Source organism: Anopheles ziemanni, chromosome 3, assembly GCF_943734765.1.
Source record: "Anopheles ziemanni chromosome 3, idAnoZiCoDA_A2_x.2, whole genome shotgun sequence".
Lineage (NCBI taxonomy): Eukaryota > Metazoa > Arthropoda > Insecta > Diptera > Culicidae > Anopheles > Anopheles ziemanni.
In genome coordinates, this window is record NC_080706.1 from 58,193,404 (window position 1) to 58,215,360 (window position 21,957).

General features: G+C 38.7%; 2 protein-coding genes across 2 annotated transcripts; both read left to right on the top strand.

Annotated features, from left to right (window-relative positions):
• The first annotated feature begins 1,749 nt into the window (after positions 1-1,749).
• LOC131285098 (uncharacterized) lies at positions 1,750-17,347 on the top strand. The gene is made up of 12 exons (XM_058313956.1): positions 1,750-2,503; positions 7,325-8,083; positions 8,818-8,837; positions 9,394-9,790; positions 9,896-10,296; positions 10,465-10,689; positions 12,894-13,259; positions 13,322-13,475; positions 15,020-15,543; positions 15,619-16,152; positions 16,212-16,454; positions 17,120-17,347. The coding sequence occupies exons 1-12, from the start codon at positions 1,750-1,752 to the stop codon at positions 17,345-17,347; spliced, it is 4,605 nt and encodes a 1,534-aa protein (XP_058169939.1).
• A 3,448-nt stretch (positions 17,348-20,795) lies between these two features.
• Positions 20,796-21,957, top strand: LOC131285099 (testis-specific serine/threonine-protein kinase 3-like). The gene is made up of 2 exons (XM_058313957.1): positions 20,796-20,888; positions 20,962-21,957. The coding sequence occupies exons 1-2, from the start codon at positions 20,796-20,798 to the stop codon at positions 21,955-21,957; spliced, it is 1,089 nt and encodes a 362-aa protein (XP_058169940.1).

The window sequence follows — 21,957 nt, forward strand, 5'->3', positions numbered from 1 at the left end:
ATTATTTAAAACATTTTGATTATTGTTAATGATTTTGTGTTGTACACAGTTATAATTAGTGATCTGCGGTGTGTTAAAGCGTATGAAAACTTTTCCATACATGGGGTTTGATGAAACAATTTGTGAAATTTAATTGTAAAACTACCAGTTTACCAGGAATTCAACTAGAAATAAAATTCGAAAATGACTTATTGAAACTATATTCGAATCACGTATTCCATTGGCTTTTGCATAGGCTACATTACCGATAGATTGTAGCACTTAGTTAAAACTATTGTTTTTAAATAAAAAAGTGTGGTATAATTTCGAGTAATATTTACGGATAACTTTTAATTTGTTGAGCTTCGAGATGGATCAAATTAGTTTTTGATGTATGCATTTGAGATAATTTTATAAAGTAAAATGGGATCATGCGTTAAAGCTGAAACTTCGTGGACCACTAGTTTAAACAATGTTATTCATGACTACAACCTTAAGGGTGGCTTATCTTATCTCACTGCCGCATTGATACGTGTTTTATATAAATTACTCTGTGTGTGTAACGTTACTTTTATCGCAAAGATCTTAGAGATAATATTGGAATGAATGAAAATAGTATGATTACTATTTTGAAGAGCCATCAGATGAATTGTTAGACATAATAATTCTGAAGAACACGTTTCATTTTCTTTAAATTTGTTTTTATTTTGAATCTAACTCTTCTCTATTGTAGCATTCAAAGCATTCAAATTTCTTCGGATTGTGAATCCTTCTGTCATATTTACGAATCTGCAATTCTGTGAAACAGCATGAATATTCTATTTTATGTGTTCCTGTGGTACTTTACCGTAGTACACAGAATATTATTCAGTTTTGTTTAACCAAAAAGGAAACGAGTATAGATGATGGTACTTTTTTAAATATCCGCACCAACAAGCATTCACAGCATAATTAAACCAGATTTTAGAAGGTCAAAAGCCATACGCAAGAAAATTCTATTTTAGTCTTTCACTCGGACATTTTAATGTACAATGGAATGGTTCCATCTGGTTACTGGGTATTGCGTACAAAATCGCAGCTTGCTCATGATTTTAATGTCGGGTTTACGATGATATGTTTTTTGATTTGCTATATGTTGCTGGATTTAGAGAATTTAGAGCATAAAGTTAACTAAATTAATGCTAGCAACGTGACTTTTTAATAGTATGTCGCCTAATGTATAGAATAACATAATAACCAAGAAGACACACAATATTAGTATGCTGTGTAATCGTTCAGATAAAAAACATGGTGATGTAATGGAAGTGAGCTATCATTTTTGAATGTTTCTTTATAACCCTCTTTAAGGGTGTCCGCGACAGCCGAGTGGTAGCGACGATTAGAAAACCGACCGTTGAGCGCCGTGGCTCACCATCTCGACGGCGTGGATTCGAATCCCAACCGAGACGAGATCCTCCCCTGTATGAGAGGATTGACTATTCTCGTACACAAAGGGAAAAGGTTTTTTAACCCCTTAACGGGCCGGCATAACCAAAAGACGGTCGTTACGGCAAGAAGAAGAAGAAATTATAAACATCTGTTCGGACAAGATCGAAGCTTAATAGAAAATGTTTATTGTGCATCCGTTGAAAATATTATTGTAAATTATTACTTTTTAAAGATTTCATTTCTGAATATTCCCCATGTTTCTAACTATTAATGTTTCATGTGCGTAGTGAATTTATCGTGATTGATTTGCGTGTGAGAGCAGTGTTATGTGATAGTACAACAATGCGTGATCTACCAAAAAATACAAATCACGTTGTGAAAAAAGCCTCGGAGATATTTTTGTCTTCTGACCGTTTGAACAGTAACAGGCCATCAACGAACGAAGTGTTTGACGGTGCGACATCTGGTGCAGATTCGGCAACATCCTCATCGGCACATGGTCGAACACCTCTGTTCGTGTCATCCAGCAGCATTCCTAAGGTTCAGGATAGTCCAATAAGTTCCAACAACAACAGTGCTGAAATTCACAACTCCGCCACATTTCGCATGGACCGAATTTCCTTGGAGGAGTTCAATGAAGCTTCGCAACATTCAATCAGTCTTGCCACCGGTAGAGCATTGCAACATGACACTGCTACTGACGATGAAGAAATCCTAGAGTTTATTTCCAATGAGATTAACGTCAGCGACGAGCAGACGCCAAGTTCATCTCCATCCTCTTCCACGGATTCGGAATCGGAATCGTGTGAATCACAAGGGTCGTCCGATGGGGAGGATGAAATAATTACGAGCGCACAACAGCGTAGCGATCGTGTCTTAGAAGAACCATGCTACACCAGAATAAAAACTACCATCAATCAGGGTGGTGTTGCCATCAGAACACCTGTACCATTTGGCACAATCGTTCCTAGACCTACAAACACATCTACATTGTATTCGGGGAACGTTGCTGGAGGATCTACGTTACATTCGCCAGGGGATGAAAAAAGTCGAATACCGCGGTTGAGAAAAGCGGTTTCCGGCACTGCTAGTCAAGGTAAGGAACATTTGGGTAGTTCTGCGAATGTACCTGGCAGAAGGGAGCACCCCCTTAAGTGTCTTGTAAATTTTAAAGCGCTTTAATTGTGCAATACGGTGCCCACTAACGTTCAGACGGAGTGGTGAAATTATTATCGACACACGCTAGTAGTGCCGACGTATAAATACGCATAAAGATTGATTCCCGATTTGATCGTTCCTCGTTTTTCTTGAATACGGGAAACGTCACTAAGTGTTGCAACAAGTTCCCTTCAAAAAGATATTAGTTATAGTTTTTAGGTTATTTTCATCCAGCGTGTTCTTATGTACAAATAGGCTTTACCTGATTTAATGTTAACCAAACAAAGGTGGGGTCTTTATATCATTTCTATATAGATTTATGTGTCAAAAAGCAGAATATGGTGTATACTGAATTTTAAGTGACGTTTATTAAACAAGATAGAAATGTTAGCTATATATAATATTTAACGAACAAATAAACACAAATTTATTCCCAGCATTGAGCATGAACGAGGAGCAAAGGTGCATGTTGAGCGATATGGATTGAACACGCAACCTAGTATCTTACATTTGTATTAAAATACTTACTTGCATAGATACTATTTTTGAAAAAATGGTATTCGTTTAGGGTAAATAGACTTTCTCTTTCTTGAACAAGGTTTGTTTTTTTTAAAACAAAATGTGAAATCTTTTCCGAATTCCTTTTCCGGTTGGAATTCGAACCTACAATATCGGGTTTTTTTGTATTGCTTTCTTCTAGTAAAAGAATAATTTGTGTAAAATAACGTTCGGCTACCATTTGTTGGTGGCATAAACGAAATAAAATAAAATTAATGTATGCTTTAAAATAACATCACATTCGGTCCGGAAACTTGGGTTTCACAATCATCTTTTGCTAATTATTTATAGATTTCATGTTCAGTTCTTTTGTGTGATAAATTTCAAGTGTTCTCCGCAGAAAAAATGGAAAATTTCTCCGCTTGTTGTTTCCACACCTACTATATCAACTGAGCATTTATGGTTTGGTGGAGGTGAGAGATTATTTCTTTTTTTTCATTTCTTTACTGGGTCAACATGCCGCTTTGTTTGTTTATCCGGGGTACCAATTCCGCCTGATCCCGTTAGTCATTAGATTTCTAAAAGCACCTAACTAAAGGTGTAGACATGCTGTAAGTGTAGGGTGCCATAAATAGAATATATGCTAGATACATTAAAACTCATGCAGTTGAACATCAATTTGGTGTTTGAAAAGTGAATTACGGTAGCATTATCACGAATGTGTTTCTACGTTTTTTATATAACAAGCTTTATTATGTGGACAACATTACTCATACAACATTTAATTACATTAATGTTATGAGATTTACATTCGTATCAATGATTTTTTTAATTTGAAAGCGACACGCATGTTACATACTTTACTTGATATTAACGAATGTTTTCGTTATTTTATAGATAAACATTGTGTTGTTGTATTAACATCGAGAACTAAAATGAACAGCATTATAATAAAAATTATAAACCATTCACGTACTGTAAATAGATGCAATATATTTTTTGTTTGGAAGGGCATACCATTATCCACATTTCGGTAATTTTGGTATTTTTTGTTTGCCTACACTTCATGCTGCCAACTGTAAAAAACGAATGAAATAAGTATGGTTCTAGTATTCTGAAGGCAGAGTAGGTGCAGCGGTTACGAACTTTATCATTCGTTAAATTTTGCCCGCAGGTTGTCAGTTTGCAACCGTCTGCCTTATGTATAGTTTGAGAAGAACTTGGTTTCTCACTTCTAGAGTAAAAAAGAATGCAAAAAGAGCAATGTGGAAAAACAAGTGGGACATTATGTGATTTTTCTCATGTACTTGAAGTTGCATGGAGGCGCGGATTCGTTCTTGAGCAAAAAAATGCGGAGAACTATTTTTCGGAAATAATTTCATCTTTTCTGATCAGCCTATCCCGAGGCTGTCAGTAATTAGGCCACTAGGAAACAGAACGGGGTATTTCGTTTCTCTACAGATGTGCAGTTGTATAGTTGTGTACGTGTATATTTCAGTTTAATCTAAACCATGGCTGCAAAAATAGCCCTGGGAAAATATGGGTGTTTTCCTAGGAAACGCTTACGTAAACTTTGCGTAGATTACGATGAAATATTTACAGTAGAACAAGCTTATTTACCGGCGAAAAAGTGTATCGAATTGGGCACATGCGTCATTATTATGTTTCAATACATTTAGTCACGTAAAGTATGTAAAAATGGTTAGTTCTTTTACATCTTTTCATGCAAAAAATATTATAAGATTGTTTAAACAAGTATTGGAAACGCCCAATCAAGATATCTTATCAGCATTCGTTTTAATTTCGTGTGTTGTTTGTTCGAATCATTTCTAGAAGTTATAGTTTTGCGTGGAAGTTTCATTTACTAGTTTATCAGTTCATATACATTTAGTTTTACACGCCAATCGAAATGTGTTCTTAAAAATTGACTGTTAGCCAATGTTGTTATAACATTATAACTGTTATAACATAATTACTCGAAAGAGAAAGAACAACTATTCATATTATTAGATGTTTGAAACAAAATACTAATTCTTAACCAGTTATCTGGGCATAAATCTATACTTTGGTCGGTACACCGAGTGCCAAAATAGTCAGGAAAACCTTTTTAATAGGATTGTGATATCGCTGTCGGATTGCCGGTTTCTAAGAGCGGATAACTTCATCTTAAGTTCATTTTAGTTCGTAGGAATGTGTCTCTTATTTGATGATTAGCCTCGATACGTGAAGTGCTACGCAGCAGTACCGTGTCTTTTTACAACCTTCTAACGTTGTACAATCCGACAAGTAATGTGTTCGAGACAAGGATTTGGAACCTTTAGCTTTTTCAGATGATGTCTGCCTTGCGCAGCTAGCCTTTGTGAGAAACAAAATTAAAAATTAAGGAAAGGTGTGGTCTCATGGTAATCATACAATCTTCTTCATTTTCTTTTTATTTGGTTCGATAGGTTCGAGTAGAGTTACAGTGGTCTATTAACGGCTGGTATATTGAAGATCGATGGTCAACTGCTCGTATACCGGAGCAATCCACATTATAGTATGCCTTCTAGCATGGTGTATCCTCGTGCTGGTGTATTACATCGCGATATTGTTGACTTTCCCTTAATCGTAGTACTTTCGTTTCGAAAATGATGTGATGCAGGAAAATTCACGCAACGGAAAATTTAATGTTTCATATAAATTGAATTGTACATGGCCCGTTACATCGGGATTGCGCATACGTCGCCTCACATCGTAACACGTATTGCTTCTTATGTAGTTAATATGAAGATGATGTCAATGCGACTAAATTAAAATGTGTACATGTTTATGGATCACAAACTCCCACGTTTCGGTTGCCGTTTATACTGCGTGACCGATTTGTTGTCACTGCGTCGGCGCATCGATTTAACGCCCCTGGGAATTGGAATATCCATCGACGGGTCTGCGTCATGGGGTAGGGAGTTGTGTGTAAACATAAATGCCACGGAACCGAATTAAGCACAAGAAAACCGACAACCGCCGTACTATCGTCGTCGCCAACACTAGTAGCAAGTGGGTTTGCATGTTCTATGGGAGGGGTGAATAAAAAAAAAAAACAAAAGTATCCGGACACGCTAAGTAGTTCAGTTGAAGATTGCCACACCATAACACTACTTTTCCTTGCACGAGACTTTTGAATTTTGGTTTTAGGAAATGTGGTGCTGCTGCTGCTGCACATTGGTATTTCCCATAATAAAAATAAAACGAAAAAATTATGCATGGGCTGTAAAGTTAATCTATCCAATTTTTAAACGAAATGGTTATATTTAGTTTTTTTAAATGGTTATTTTCAACGAAAAAAAGTCTCTTTTAGTAACAAAAAGATTCTTCAACGAAACTTATTCATTCTGTGGAAAGCCCATGCTGTGACACATAATAAAACTCTTAGTTTTTAATACTGGCTGATGCTGCATGGGGGTTGTATGCGTGCGGACGGGGGGGCTATGTTGTGCTCTGTGTGCTACCACAACACATTTCAAACGACTATCGGTCCCCTGGTTGTGGCTGTGAGTCGCATTTGTGTGCGGTGTTTTTCTCTGAGATGCGCGTCAATCGTCAGTTGCGCTATAGCGCCGAGTCGCGCGTCTCTCGAATTATACCAAACCGAAAGTCACAGTACGTTCGCGTTGGTCAGAACAGCCAGATGCGCATAAATCGTCACGACAGTCCGATCCGCGAGATGTGCCAACCGTGTAGAGTGGTAGTTTTTAACTGTGATTTTTCGGACTAGCTTATATTTTGCTAAGTTTGTTTAGCCTTCCTGTGACTCACAAATGAGTGTACGACTGTGTAACGAGTGAATCACAAACGGGTTTTGCATTACGCATGGCACTTCCTGGGAACAAGGTCAACGTTGACTGGCGAGGCGATAAGTAAAGGTGTGCTTCAGAAAGTGATCATGATACGAGGCTTATCGATGCCGGTTTGTTCATCAATTGGTCCAGTTTACGACTGTGGTTAGGAAATGTGTGCAAAGTTGGTCCAGTTTGTTTGAGAAAAGGTTAAGAAAACAGACAATATTTTGAAGACCCCGAGTGTGGCAATGCAAAACCGTTAATATTTTACGAATAAATAATACGAATACGAGAGTTCAACGTTAAAAGAAAACGATAAAAAGACAATCTTCGATTCGGTCATCCATATTTTGAGCTCATGGAGAACCAGTGGGCCAGACAAAATAATGCAAAACCAATGTCTTCTGTGACACCATCGGCTCCGCCATCCTCCGACGCACCATCAGTGCAGTCGCATGCGTCTTCTGCATCACGGTCACGGTGTCATCCAGTCATATGTGACGTGATGCGCCTCGAAACGATCCGTGAGCGCAACAGCGTCTACAGTGAGGACGGTGAGTTCATTGATCTGCCGCTGCCACCAGTACCGCAATCCTCGAACAGTGCGACAGACAGTACCGTGTCTGACTGCGATGGAAGGGCCCATGATCAGCAGATGCCTGCGGTTACGAACCGAGCGGAAGCATATTTGCAGTCCCGTCTGCAAGATTTTGAGGAAGAAGATGGCCCGATCGGAAATGGATACATCGGTGAAGGAGACTGCGTGGAGGAGATAATCCTGGCACCGTTGGCCGTTGATAATAACATTAATTTTCGATCGACCCTTAATGGGCGCGCCGTGGACGAAGAGATCAAATCGATCGACAGCAGCACATCAAACACGTTGCGCAAAAGCGCCTGGAGCGTGGTGTCTACCGGTTCTACCGGCGGGGGTTGCTCTAGCGAGGATTTTTCCGAGGGTGATGACAGTGACCGAGAGGACGGTAACCAGGCTGAGGAGGATGACTATGGGGAACGTTCGTCCGGATATCGGGATAAGTCTCCATTTTTGCGGTCGGTCTCATTGTCACCAGTGGAGCGTCGCTTTCGTAAACAATCTGTACCACCACGACAACGTCGAAGGAAGTCAGCATCTTCTGCTGGCAAGCATTCATCGGAATCTGGGGGAAATTGGTCTCATCAACGTACTGATGTAGACGATGCAGGTATTAATACAAATAAAGGGGGCAGAGGAAAGAGAATAATTTATCATTGAGATTTTTTGCTGCACTTCTTAGTTCACATAAGAATATTTGGCAAAGGTTAAATCTTGTCATGACGGTGTTTTTTTAGTTTCAAGATATGGAAATAGAACCGTTCAGTTACTGATTATTCTATAAACAAATTCTGATCTTTGGCGCCACCTGGTGGCAAAAGTTCAATCAGTTCTATAAATAAACCTTACCCCAGACATATTCGCGCGTCGTCCACTGCCTATCGGCGACATTTTTCCGGTGTCTAATTATTTAGCATTCGTGTTGAATATTGCTTTCTTGTTCCCTATGTCTGTGAACACAAGAACGTTTCACTGTAAAGATATAGCAACCACGTGATCTCCGAGACACTCGACGACCATCGTTGCAGTTGAGAAATGCTAGAGTCTCGGAGCACCGGCTAACATCACTTGTTACTGTACCAAACGGTACACTCCCGGATGTAGAGTGCACACATTTGGCATTTGCTGTTTGCTAACTGATTGCCGCCTACAAATCGTGCGCGTTCAGAAATGTTATAGGCTGGCGATATAACTAGAAATTAATCGCCTTCCAATAGAGCACTCGTGTTTCACATTGCATTTGTTGTTTTTATGAAAGGGGGTCTAGTTTAGTGATTTTCTACAACGATTACCTTATTTGCAATACTATTGTTTACATTAAGTTGTGTACATGATCGATTTTAGAACACTCTGGAGAGGATACTATTTCTCTCGGTTCAATATTTCATTTCCCATACCAATCCGTGATGTGCATGGTGGAAGTTTTAGGAGATATTAGTAGGAATTGCAGTAAGGTGTTTGTGGAGTTTAAATGTTTATTCAAACAGGATCATCACTATCTGTTTAGATCATTTGTTAATAATCGTGTGGATATTGCTGTTCTGTTAATAAAACAGCACTCAATAGTCGGAAATAATGTGTGTATTTGCTTACAAAATATTATTTTTAACTGTTGTTTTAACGTATATGTGGAACTTGATGTGTTATTATTTTTTTCATTGTTTGCTACAAGCATGTAAGAAGCCTTTTTATTTATTTTAATCATGAATTGTTCTTGCAAAATGAATTGATAAAAAAAGGATTTTACTAGTGTTACAAAATCTATTTTTAAATGCATTTTAATTTTTTTTTAAAATTGTTCTCATGTATCTCTAAAAAGATGATTTGATTCATCCGTTTTCAATTATCGGCTTAAGTAGCCAAATGATTAATTAGTCTTTATTGTTTATCATGCACTTGTTTGCCAACATAGGCAACTACATTTGTTGTGACGATGACTTTACTTGGGTGAAGGCCCATGACCGCTCAGAAGCACCGAAGGCTTCGGTAGAGTCCGATCGTCGTTCCTCTTCGCAAGCAACGACATCTAGATCAGTTCCGCCTGAACAGCGCGATCAAGTAATGCCACCGAAGCACCAACCGCAGCGCCAATTGACCAGATCGTCTCCGTCAAGCACAAGCAGCGTTGTGGGTAGTGGGAAACCCCCTAGACCTTTGCGTGAAACAGGTAGTCTGGATCGTCGGCGTAATCTTAGCACGAGCCGCCACGAGCGGGATGGCAAAAGTCGAAGCACACATTCACTCAAGGAGAAATCCTCCTCTTCTGACTTGCACAAGCACGACTCACTATCAAGTAATCTAAGCCTCAATTCCAAAGGTGAGCTTCTATAAGGGTGAATGAAGCATTACGATGCAATACCTTGTGTAACTGCTAACACGAAAAAAATGGTCTTGGACCGATTTTGTTTTTTTACAATCAAAGATCATCTTCGCGATTCGGGAAATTTCAATAACTACAACAGCAGCGGAAGCAGTAGCCTGCACCAGCAACGACATCAACACCAGCATAATCCACGACAAAGTCCGAGTATTTGGGAACCGCCACCACCACCGCCTGTAGCGCATTGGGATCCTCATTACTATTGGGGCTATCCGCATTATCATCATCAGCATCAGAGTAGGGAAGAGCTCAGGTTAATCGATTATCATCGGCGGCAGCAGGAACTTTATCAATATGGTAGTAACAGTAACCTTGGAAGTGCGCAGGACTTATCTTGCTCCAGTGGTTGCTGTAATCGTGGTTACTTTCCTCCACCGTTTCCTCCTCCACCTGGAGCGTGTTGTCCGTATGACCAACGCCCGCAGTGCAGTAAGGAATTCCAGGTTTGTACTTGTTGTGGTCGGACATGATTGATCTCTCCAAGTGATGTCTATTTTTTTGAACCATGTGAACTTCCTCCACTAATAAATTGAGTTCTTTCATCGTGATTAACGCATTAGATACTGTTTAAAATTTCACTGCATAACCATTCTGTTTTTCTCCTCCTACAGCGCCAGGACACGGATGAGCGGTTGCGAAGACTGCAAACAGATAAAGAAGCACTGGCCATGCAAGTGAAAACGCTCACGGAGCAAGTGCAATCGCAAAGCACCAAAATAAGCGAGCTGGAACGCACGGTAAAAGAGAAGAACCAACTACTCTCGAATGCGGAAGACCTACTGCAGCGAGTAAGCGTATTTGCACAAACAGTTGGCATCCAGATTGACAAACAAAAAGTACCGCGATATATTACAATTTTTTTCTTTAAATGTTTATGATCATATTTATTATGTTTGCTCTTTGCATAATTCTATCATTTCTTCTTTCCTCTATCATTTTTATTTATTTACTCTATTTGACATGAAATGCATACACAATAAGTCTCCTTTCTTGTAAAGCAATTTTATCATTTCTTCAATGATAAAATGTTACCTGAAATACCAAAAATATTCATCTTGATTATTATTGTTTTGCAAAATATCTCTTTATCTGCCTAGGCGTAGATTTGTAAATTTTCCAGTTTTTGTTTTGTTTATTTCTTTTTGTATCAATGAATAAATTTTCTCTTATACTTTTGCATTTCTACTTATATTATGCTGTATGTACACTACACATATCTTCTAGGTTTTATATTTGAGCTCGTGCACGTGTATCTTTTGTACAACTATTCGATTTCGGTTTAAAGAGCAACTGGAGGGTACTCGTTTGTTGTGTCTTTTAACGTTGAACCAATGTATTCGGACTAAAATAGATCAATAGAGCACGACCGCCGTTTAAAAAAGCACACAATTTCATACGTTTGAAAACCTAAATAAATCGTACACAATACAAAAGTTTGTCAGTTGGGTTGCCAAAATGCGGTTAAAAAATACTATATTTAATTTGATTACCATTTTGTTTATTCATTTTTTTTGGAATTGGTGTTTGCTATTCGTTTGTTTGTTTGTTTGTTTGTTGGTTTTCATTATTTATCTAGCCTAGTAACTTCGTTTTCCAATACTTCATTGATATAACGCTTTCTCTAAAAAATGTTGAGGCTCATTTAAATATTTTCAAACAACGTTTCTGGTAATCATCTGCTATTCCTTCGGCTCCATTAGTCACAACATGTTAACAATTTGTTTTTTTTTTAATTTTCTGTTTGGTTTCGGTTTTCAAAACATATAATTTACCGTGCATCTGCGGTGGTTTCGGAACAATGAATAATCTGGTTTTGGTGTGCAACAAATAATTATTGTTATAGGACAACACAAAGGACACAATCAAATATGACTTCGACACTATGAACGAGATTGCGTTTCGTATATGAGATTTTCTTGATATGAATTATGTATGATTTTCCCCAAAAACTTTTAACACTTTTTTTTTCAACTAAATTAAAATAACAATCAAACCAACAATTTGAACACCCGTCTGTCACAAACAATCATAAAACAAAAGCGACGAGCACGGCAAGTATGTAGAAAATATCTATAGTTTATCTATGTACTCACGATTTATTCGTATAATCATAACTGTTTTATCATGTAAAGCATACCTTAAAGTTCAACAAAATTCCGGTGAAGACGTAATTAATAACCATAAGCTTATGAAACACTGAACTACTATATGAAATAACAAGCTTTTCAATATTGACTCCAAAGCGTGTTCTCAAAGAATTGCCTTCTCGCTTTTGCTTTGTCTCATTTCAAAGATGAATTGAAACAAGTTGAACAGGATCATTTTGTGCATTCCGACTGCCCTTATACCCTTTTTAGATATGAATTTTTACTGTCAACTGTTCCCAAAGATATTTTTCCGTCAAACGCGAATTAACAGTAAACTCTTTTGCTCTCCTTTTGCTTTAAAATGGTGTTTTATTTAAAAGTGATTAATTAAGTGAAATTAATCCAATTTTTTTAAATAAAGCTTCAATAACACTTTTTTTAATCCAACATGTTGTTTGTTTTAATCACTATGCCTTTTTTCATAAAAAACATATTATTGCAATTAAAAATATTTTAAATTTTGTTTTGTTTTGTTTTTTATCATTGCAGTTAGTATTTTATAAGATTACTATTAGATGAAAACCTTTCGTTTCGTTTACAATCCAAACCCGGTAATGGTACCTTCGCATTTCATGTATAACACGTTGTCCAATTTCCAACTCCCCCTTTACCTACACCTCATAATCCTAGGTTTAAAACAAAACACAGTTTTTCTAACATTTTCTCTAGATCTAACATACTTCTCTAAATCTAACATCAATAGAACTAAATCCAGGTTTTCATGAAACATCTCTTCAACTTGTACTACCAATGCATCAACAGAAATGCTTATTTGCTTTCTCTCACTTCAACAATTCGAATTTGGTACATAATTTTGATGGATATGTTACAAAATATTAAACATTTTTGTGTGTTTTTTCCCCTTCTCTTACACTCTCGATTTTTTGCAATAGGAAATGCTTTCACGATCCTCACTTGAAACGCAAAAGTTAGAACTCATGTCAGCGATGAGCGAACTTAAACTTCAGCAGGCAGCACTTGAACGCGAAAATCTGGAACTGCGAACGAATTTTGTTACAAGTACTGGAGGTTTGATGAATGGATCGCTGACAAGCAGCTCGAACGGCAACGCTTCTCCTTTGACAAATGTACTCAATAACAACAGTATCTCAATGCTCAGAAGACCGCAAATTATCACCAACACACGAATGGTGGGTATGTCCGCTTCAACACCCGGAAATTCCCTGAACTTGTCTCCTATGCACCATGGTAGCCATGGCAGTTTACCACAGACGGCCGTTAGCCCCATCACACCGAAGGTAAAATATAATTTTTAGTAAGGGCATACCAAGTAACTTTTCGTTTCGTTTTCGCTTCACAGACGCCGCCTGCCACCTATCGTCAACGTATTGACGTCCATTACAGTAGTCTTCCACGGCAAGCATTTGCAACAACGCTTTCGACCGTCAGCACGTCAAGCGGATCATCGACGGCGACCGATAGTAATGCGAATCCGAGACGCAATGTTGCATTCGGTAAATGTTCTGTTGCGTATGAAGATTATCTTACCCACACCAGTAATGCTGCCACCGAAAATGCGGAGGAATCAATTTCGGCGCTAAGCTTTGACGCGAACAAAAAGTCCGATCAACGATCGGAAAGAAATTCGGTACCAGTATTCGCTGATTCTGTCTCGAGTGTAAACTATGCCAGTTATGCCACACGTGGTATGAATTCCCCAATTGCTGACAAAACTGGAACCGATCAAATCAATTCAGCATTCGGGATGTCATCGTCGATGAATGCTCTTTCGTTTGATAGAGCACATCATAGCAATCTTAAGAATATGCAAAACACATCTACTTCTGCACAGGAACTTTTAGTCGATCAAACGGCCGACGAATGCTCAAATGTTGTACGCGCAACTGCAGATCAGAGCGATGACTCACGCAAACAAAAACGGGCAAATACAGAACCTCCTTCATCCAAAATCATTGATGAGCTAGAAAAAACATCCCCGAGCAAGGAAGATCAAACGTCTTCCGGTAAATGTGCTACCAGCAGTTCGCAAGCGTTAATATCTGAAACGCACAATAAGAGGAATTTAAAATTGCAAATCTTTTCGGCCACACCCACACCACGCCACAGGAACAGCAGCATCGATAAGCTTCGTGGATTTTCTGTACCAAACCTAGGTTTTATATCAAATTAGCCCGAGTTGGCTTTATTTTGGCTTCTTTTCAATTGTCATTTTTTAATTTGCTTTACATTTCATTTCTAATCAAATTATCTCCTACGCTCGTTTGTTAGTTTGTATTTGTTTTATTTTTGTTACACAAGATTAAGTGAAACTAAACCAATTTCAAGTTAACAAAATTGCTGTCTCCAATAGTTTGGTTAAATTAGACAACTGCGTTCAATTTGTTAAAAAATGTTGCCTTTTTCATGTTTCCAGAGTTTCTATATCCTCGTTATAAAATCGTTAACTTTATGCCCCAACTACAATAGAAACTAGTTTTTTTGGCATCGTTGTGTTGCTCTTTGCATACCAAACGCGCTTCGATATGTTTAACATATTACCACACTAACTGAAAAGTAATTTCCGCTTTTACATGTGGTTTAGATCACAGGAATGTTTGAGTTTACTCTGCTTTATAGAGCTGATAATCTCATATTCGTTTTTCTATTAAAAACAAAACGATAGAAACCATTGAAATAAGAACTTGTTTTCTATATTTTGTTTATTTAACCAAATCACTATGAATTTGTTTTTTTTTTTTTCATTTTCGTTCGTTTATGTTTCGTGACACAGTGAACGATTCATGTGCTTAATTACTTAATTCATTAATTTTGTAATTGTCTTAATTTCCAAAAATCTAACAAATCGATGTGATTTCAACACTGCTGGCTGCAAAATATCACACAGTGACTGAAAGTGCCATAACAAATTTCCGCTATGTCCATCATTGTCATCGAATATCAAATTGACTACCTTGCAGATTTTAACCCAATTTGTTATTGAAACTTATATTTATCTTTATCCTCTCTTCTATCTTACATTAATCCGTTTATATGTTAGCTGAATCAGAAAACGGCAACGAAGATCGATCAGACGGTGTTCCACCGGCTCGTAGTTATACCCCACAACCGTCACCTTCGCCATCGATGAGCAACAAATTGAAAAACATTTTTGGTAAGATAAAGCGCAGCAACAGTGGAACACTGGAGGACCTGACTGGAGCAGACAGTGAATTCAAGCGTGGAGGCATCCGGGCTACTGCTGGAGCTCGGCTTGGCTGGAGTGGCACGGTGCCTTACCGAAGACCTGATAAACCGTTCCGCGAATGGGACCTAGATGGCGTTTGTCAATGGTTTGACCATTTGGGTTTGAACATGTACGAGGAGGAACTACGGCGATGGCTGAAATCGAGCATGGCACCCGCGGTTGATCTGATCAAAGCTTCGCCAGTTGACATCGAGAAAGAGCTGAACCTGCGCAATCCGTTGCATCGGAAAAAAATTGTCCTAGCGGTAGCGGACATATCGGGCACCGAAGATGAGGACGAATTATTCAAGTCTGCTGGAATGCTTGACACAGCTTGGGTAAATAAGAATGGAAAATTTTATTGTTAACAGGATCCAGTCTTATGTTTTGCTTTTCTTTATCCCACATGGCAGATTCTTCGTTGGTTAGATGACATTGGTATGCCGCAATACAAGGACACTTTTACTGCTGCTAGAATGGACGGCCGGATGCTACACAAGCTGACATTCGATGACCTGGCAACCCTTCAGATGTCTTCATGTCTGCACGTAGCTAGTATACGACGCGGTATACAACTCATGCGTCATGAAAAATGGCAACCCGATTGTCTTGTTCGAAGGCCACTACCACCAGACACTAATGTGAAGGACGATGTGAGACTCTGGAGTTCCCAAAGAGTGCACGAGTGGCTACGCGTTGTTGATCTGGCTGAATACTCACCCAATCTGCGCGGATCGGGTGTACATGGTGCATTGATGATTTTCGAGGTGAAGTTTACCGCGGAGCTATTCGCCGATTTGCTCAGCATACCGGCTAGTAAAACACTATTGCGGCGGCATCTGGCAACCCATTTTAAGGACCTACTTGGTCGTGATATCATTCAAGTGAAGCGGGAGGCAGAAAATACGCTCGGATTTCAGCCCTTAACTATTTCATCAAAAATCAAGGTATAGGTTTATCACACTTCAATACGCAACTTCGTTTAATTGGCATGTTTACTTTCCAGACACCAAAAAAGTCCCAGTTTTCGCTGAAACGTAAAAAGAGCGCCAAGGGCGGCCAGCTCGGCGAAGAGTGGAGTGACTACGTCTGTCCAATGGGTGGCTCAGGTCAGGAACATTTACCGTCGGCAACTTATGCTTCCTCAACCAACAGTACCAACAATAGCAACGTCAGCGCTGGTGCTTCTACCGCCTTTACCTCAAATGCTTCTTCCAATGCTAACCCTAACCATGTCACTAGCATCGGCGTAAGTTACTTCTTTCACTAACATCAGTTTTATATTCATACCTTTTTTCATACGCACCTGCTTTGTGTTGTACCTCATTTCATTTCTCTATGATTCCGTTTTCATCTTTCTTTACTTAAATGTTTTTTATTTATTTGGCAGCGCTCGGATGCTAACCCTCATGCTGAATTGTTTCATACATAATATTTCGGTGCCTGGACTGCTACTTTTCATTGTACAAACTTTAGAAACTTACTAGTAAAACTTCAGTCTTGTCAATAATTCAGCTTATTGTCATATTACGATTAACAAAAAAAAAAACTTTCAACCGCAAAAAGCTCACCAAAGGAAAGGGATAAAAAATCAAGATTAGGTTGAACTGTACTTCGTTTCTTGTTTGTATGTAGAAAAACAAATTATCTTAACTTCTGTTTTTCGCTAATCAATTAGAAATTTTCGGAAATCGTTACTCGGTGTAGATAATAATTTTCCATTACATTTTTTGTTTAAAATTGCATTGTGTTTTTTATCCACCATCAGATTCGTCATTCAACAATAGAACTTATAAATTTATGAGATAGTAATGTTTTAAATAAAAATCTATGAATCACATATCCGCTTCCCTTCCACATGCAATTGCTGTGTGTGTGTGATACACATGAACCACAATGATATGGGACGAACAGATGACGAAGAATCCCTCAATGGTACCAACTGCCTGTCCAGACAGCACCACCAGCAGCACCACCAGCACAACTACTTTCGGAGTCGAGTCGGAGCTTGTTTCACTTCCTCCACAGCCGTTGAATAGCATCATGTCCCAAACGATGGCAACGGGTTCCGGAACGAACGGTGGGGGTTGTGGGAGTGATTCACCTGTTTCAACACGCAGCTCTACCACGTCAACCTCCTAGCAGAAGCTAATATCCTGTTCCATTTCATCGACCGCATCTTCCCCGATACCCAGCAGCATGCTGAACTGCAACCGTTCAGCAACCACCACTGGCAGTAGCAATACAGCTGCTGGCAACCTTATTGCATCCTTTTCTCCCGTTAAGGATGTTTATAAATCCAGCTCAGCCAATCATTCCAACTATTCATCATCGTCGTCGCTCGTATCATGCAGCTCTAAAAACCAATCAGTACACCAATCGACGGCGACAATGATCGGAATTCAGCCTGCCGATGCCACTGCCTCTGCAATTGCAAATGAACATCCGGCAGGAAACGGAACAACAGAATCGAACATTCCGGTTCAACGGTCGGCTTCATTCAACTCGACTTGTACTGTACCGCTCAGTATAAGCAAAATGACGCACGTCAAAAACTCTGCTTCGTTCAGCAACTGTTCCATTCTTTCTAAAGTGACCAAAAAAGGAGCTGGTTTAACTGCTTCTATAACTGCGCACCCCCTGCTCAAATTCTCGTCCAGCTCTGCGACCAATCTGCTAAAGCAACAAACTTCTAACGGACCATCTTGCTCTGCCAGTTCCATAACCAACACATACACTAGTAACATTACCGAGGCACTAGCAAATGCTGGCAGCAACACACGGCTGCAATCTGCTGCTAGGAAATCATCTACTGGCAGCCTATCGTCCTCTACCGGGCAGCTTCCATCTCCATCGACTGCTTCTTTAACATCAACTACATCAATTGTTACCAGCGGAGCTGCAGTCATTGCGAATGCCACTGGGGGAACAACTGTATCGCTGAATCAATCCACCAGTACAACCGCACTATCGCTAGCTCAGATCGGCAAAAATAGTATTACGGATTATTACGTTTAAGAACGAAACACTATTATACAATTTCGACCCAGAAACTATTGATTCCGATACGAGGGAATGACTATCGAATTTTGTCTAGGACCAGAATAATATGTTCAACATAGTATCGGCGCTGCAACCTGAAAAGTAGTAACATTTAGCTAAATCCCACAAACACAATACATTGTAAACTACTCTTCTTAATGCATATCTTAGACATACTCTACAAACTAATAGACAACAGTCGAACATAAACATAAACGAAACAATGTTGTAAGAATCTATTTATCACATCAACGGACCAAATCCCCATTACTATACAATAGTCGCATTGACCGACTGATTCTTTTTTCAAATGTATTTCCACAAGTGTTTTGTAAAGCAGCTCTTATCGTGGATGAGAGTAAGGTGTAGTATCTTTCCATATTATCAGAAATTACCGAACACAGGGTTTGAAGGCGGTTTCTTGCGGTGCATGCGAAAAATGTGCGCTAATAAAAGAAGAAAATCGATGGGAAATTGGATAGACGAATTAAACAGATTTATAATGATGCAAACATTGCTGAACATTGAGCGCACACAAGACGATAAAAGCCAAAGACAATAATCAACCCTAAAAGGGAAATGAAACATCCAATATACTATGAACATACAGCTCAAAATTTTGCACTGTGAATGAAAAAGAATAATGTTATTATTATTATTCCACCAATGTTTCAAACATTTCTCTACCTTTTGTGTCATCAATGGTGTGCAAAACTTTAAGCTTTTTCTATTGTCCATTTATTTGAGGACACTTTTCATACGAGCGATGCGCAATTTGTTCGTTCATTGAATGTGCAGTCAACGTCTATCCAATTTCTATCGCAAGGTATCAGATATTTGACTCTGTTAAAGTAATTTTCCGTATTTACACAATAATGAAGTAATAAAAAAAACAGATTAAATAGAATGCCTTCTTCATCATACATATTTGGTGTCTCAAGTTCGAAAAGTATATCATCGCATCAGTAAATGCTCTTTCTACAGAATTTCCTATTTCCACTGAGAAAGACTACGCATATGCCTAGTTGTCGTTTCATGCAAAGTACTTGTTGAAATGAAAATTGCAGGAGTATGTTTCTACGTATTGATACATGTTTTATTGTAAATCGAACCAAGAAAAAGAAAACGAATAACAAACGAACGAGGATAGGATAAAAGTTATTAAATCCCATTGCAAGTAGAATGTTCAAGTTTTACGGTGAGCCGTAGTAGAAGAACTTATGAAGAAATTTTCTAACGGCAAGAAAAATTTAAAATGGTTTATTGCGCATACCTGGCAAACATATTGAAAACTTTATAATTATATTGAACGAGACTATTACAATACGATTAAGGATAAAGGGGTTTCGAAATCATAGGATACAAATTATCGACCACCAGATTTTTACTAGCGACTAGTCTACAAAAAACTTCGACGACATACAAATAAACACCTAGATCCGATGTGCATACAATGTAAAACATACAACGACGACATAAACGTTTATTGAGCAACTCAAAACCTTTGTGCCACGAGTTTAGTTTCAGTATGTATCGAAAACAATACACTTTTGCACATCCATTACCCTTTCAGAGAATGTAACTTCATTTTATTTTAAGCATCGTATTAAATAAATTGTTTGTGCGCGTATCATGATAACTGGTAGTAAGAATAAAAATAAAGAATAGTGAGCATGAATTACATTTTCGTATGGAACGTTTATGGCGGGAACAACGTATGAATGTCATCAAAGTATCAATATAACATTAACAATAAAATATTGCAATGGTTATGCATCTATAACGTTGAAACTGCAGTAATATGAACCACCTAATACAGTTGATTAGTTGAACAATAGGGTAAGCACAAAGTTGCTACCCTCATGAACAATTGTGTTGTACTATTGACATAATAAAATTAAATAAATTATAAAAATCGAGTGATTCATTAAAAGATTTAGATGTGGTTCAACAAGTCTATCTTTCATTTTTTACTCGCACGATTGTCAAGAATACGATTAGCATAGTACCAAGTACCAGAACAGTAGAAAGTTGGGCTGAAACTTGGTGCATGATAGCAATAATTTTTTGCCTGAAACCAATTTTTAGTTTTAAACCTGTTTAAACAGCATCGACTTTTGAAAAAAATCGATTGAAAAATGATCATTGTTTCTTGTTCGATTTTTGCGTAGTATATCGTTTAGAACATACGAATTTGCAATTCGGCTGCCGAAAATATTCTCCGAGCCACGCTGGCGCAAAACTGTGAAAGGGTTAGTTTAATCTTCCATCGTTTCTAGAACTTTGCTTATCTGAATTGCTTTTGCTTATTTTAACTAAAATATTGGAATTACGTCTCTTTAAAATATTAAACCTCCCTCCGACCGTGCAATTTCTTGCTCTCGGTTTACTGTTTTGCGCAACTAGTAGTCATCGATTTTGTTTTTCTTTTTTATCAACCCGTTTGTTTTCTTTCAAACATGTCAATTCCCTCTGGTTACTGTTCTTTGAAATAAACGGCTTTCTAGCCACTTCCGCTGAATTTTTATTTGGATTGTGTTTTTCAAATATGCCATTCGCTGGAGAATCGCCCATACCATCACCAATAGAAGCGTTGGGATACCGATGGTTAAAAAGGCTTAGCGAAGGAGCTTTCTCAAAGGTACTGTTTCTTAACGCAATCATCTAACTATTAAATACAAAAGTGGTCTCTTTCTTTTAAAAACCTGCTTTAGGTACATTTGACGGAGTATCGAAATCAGATGGAAAATCGTACTGAAACGCTGGCCTGTAAGTTGATTGATATGAAAAAATGTAGCGATAAATTTTGCAGACGCTTCCTGCCGCGAGAAATTGCAGTTTTGTTGCACATTCGGCACCCGTACATTATACGTATTCATGCCATCATCAAGTGCCGGAACATTGTTTGCACTTTTATGCGTTTCGCCGAAATGGGAGATTTACTGTCTTTCGTGGTAGAACATGGACCCCTAAAAGAATCGCAATCGCGTATCTGGTGCAGGCAGCTCTCATTGGCCTTGCAGTACCTACACGAATCGGGTATTGCTCACCGCGATATGAAGTGTGAAAATGTGCTGATATCGGCGAATTTTAATGTAAAATTGGCCGATTTTGGGTTTGCCAGATATGTCACGCTAAAGAACCGACAGGTTCAAATGAGCACGACCTATTGCGGCTCGTTCGACTACTCCGCACCGGAACTACTCAAAGGCAAACCGTACAATCCCAAGGCATCTGACCTGTGGGCACTGGGGGTCGTGGTTTATATGATGCTTAATAAATCGATTCCATTCAAAGGCAAAACACGCCAGGTGTACGAACAGCAGATGATGCGCGCATGGAAGTTTCGTACACGGGTCAATGATATCCTATCACCGGAAGTTAAAACAATGATTCGCAGCTTGCTTGAGCCAAACCCCGTGATCCGCTGGACGGTTGAGGAAGTGTTAGTTTGTGACTGGTTGATTCAAGACCGACGTCTACGCTCCCTTACCGCGGATGAGTTTGCTGCCCTCGCGGAAGCACGAACCTTCAACCGATTATCAGCCAATATGGAATCTGTGAAAAAGAAGCTACGTCAAAGGGAGTCCACTGAACATTCGGTGACAGTCATCAAAGAAGGCTACTCAAAGGATGAAGAGAACATGTTGTCGGGTGCTTTGATTTCTCCAAAAATATCAGTCGTAGAAGGAACACAGGTTGATATCTAA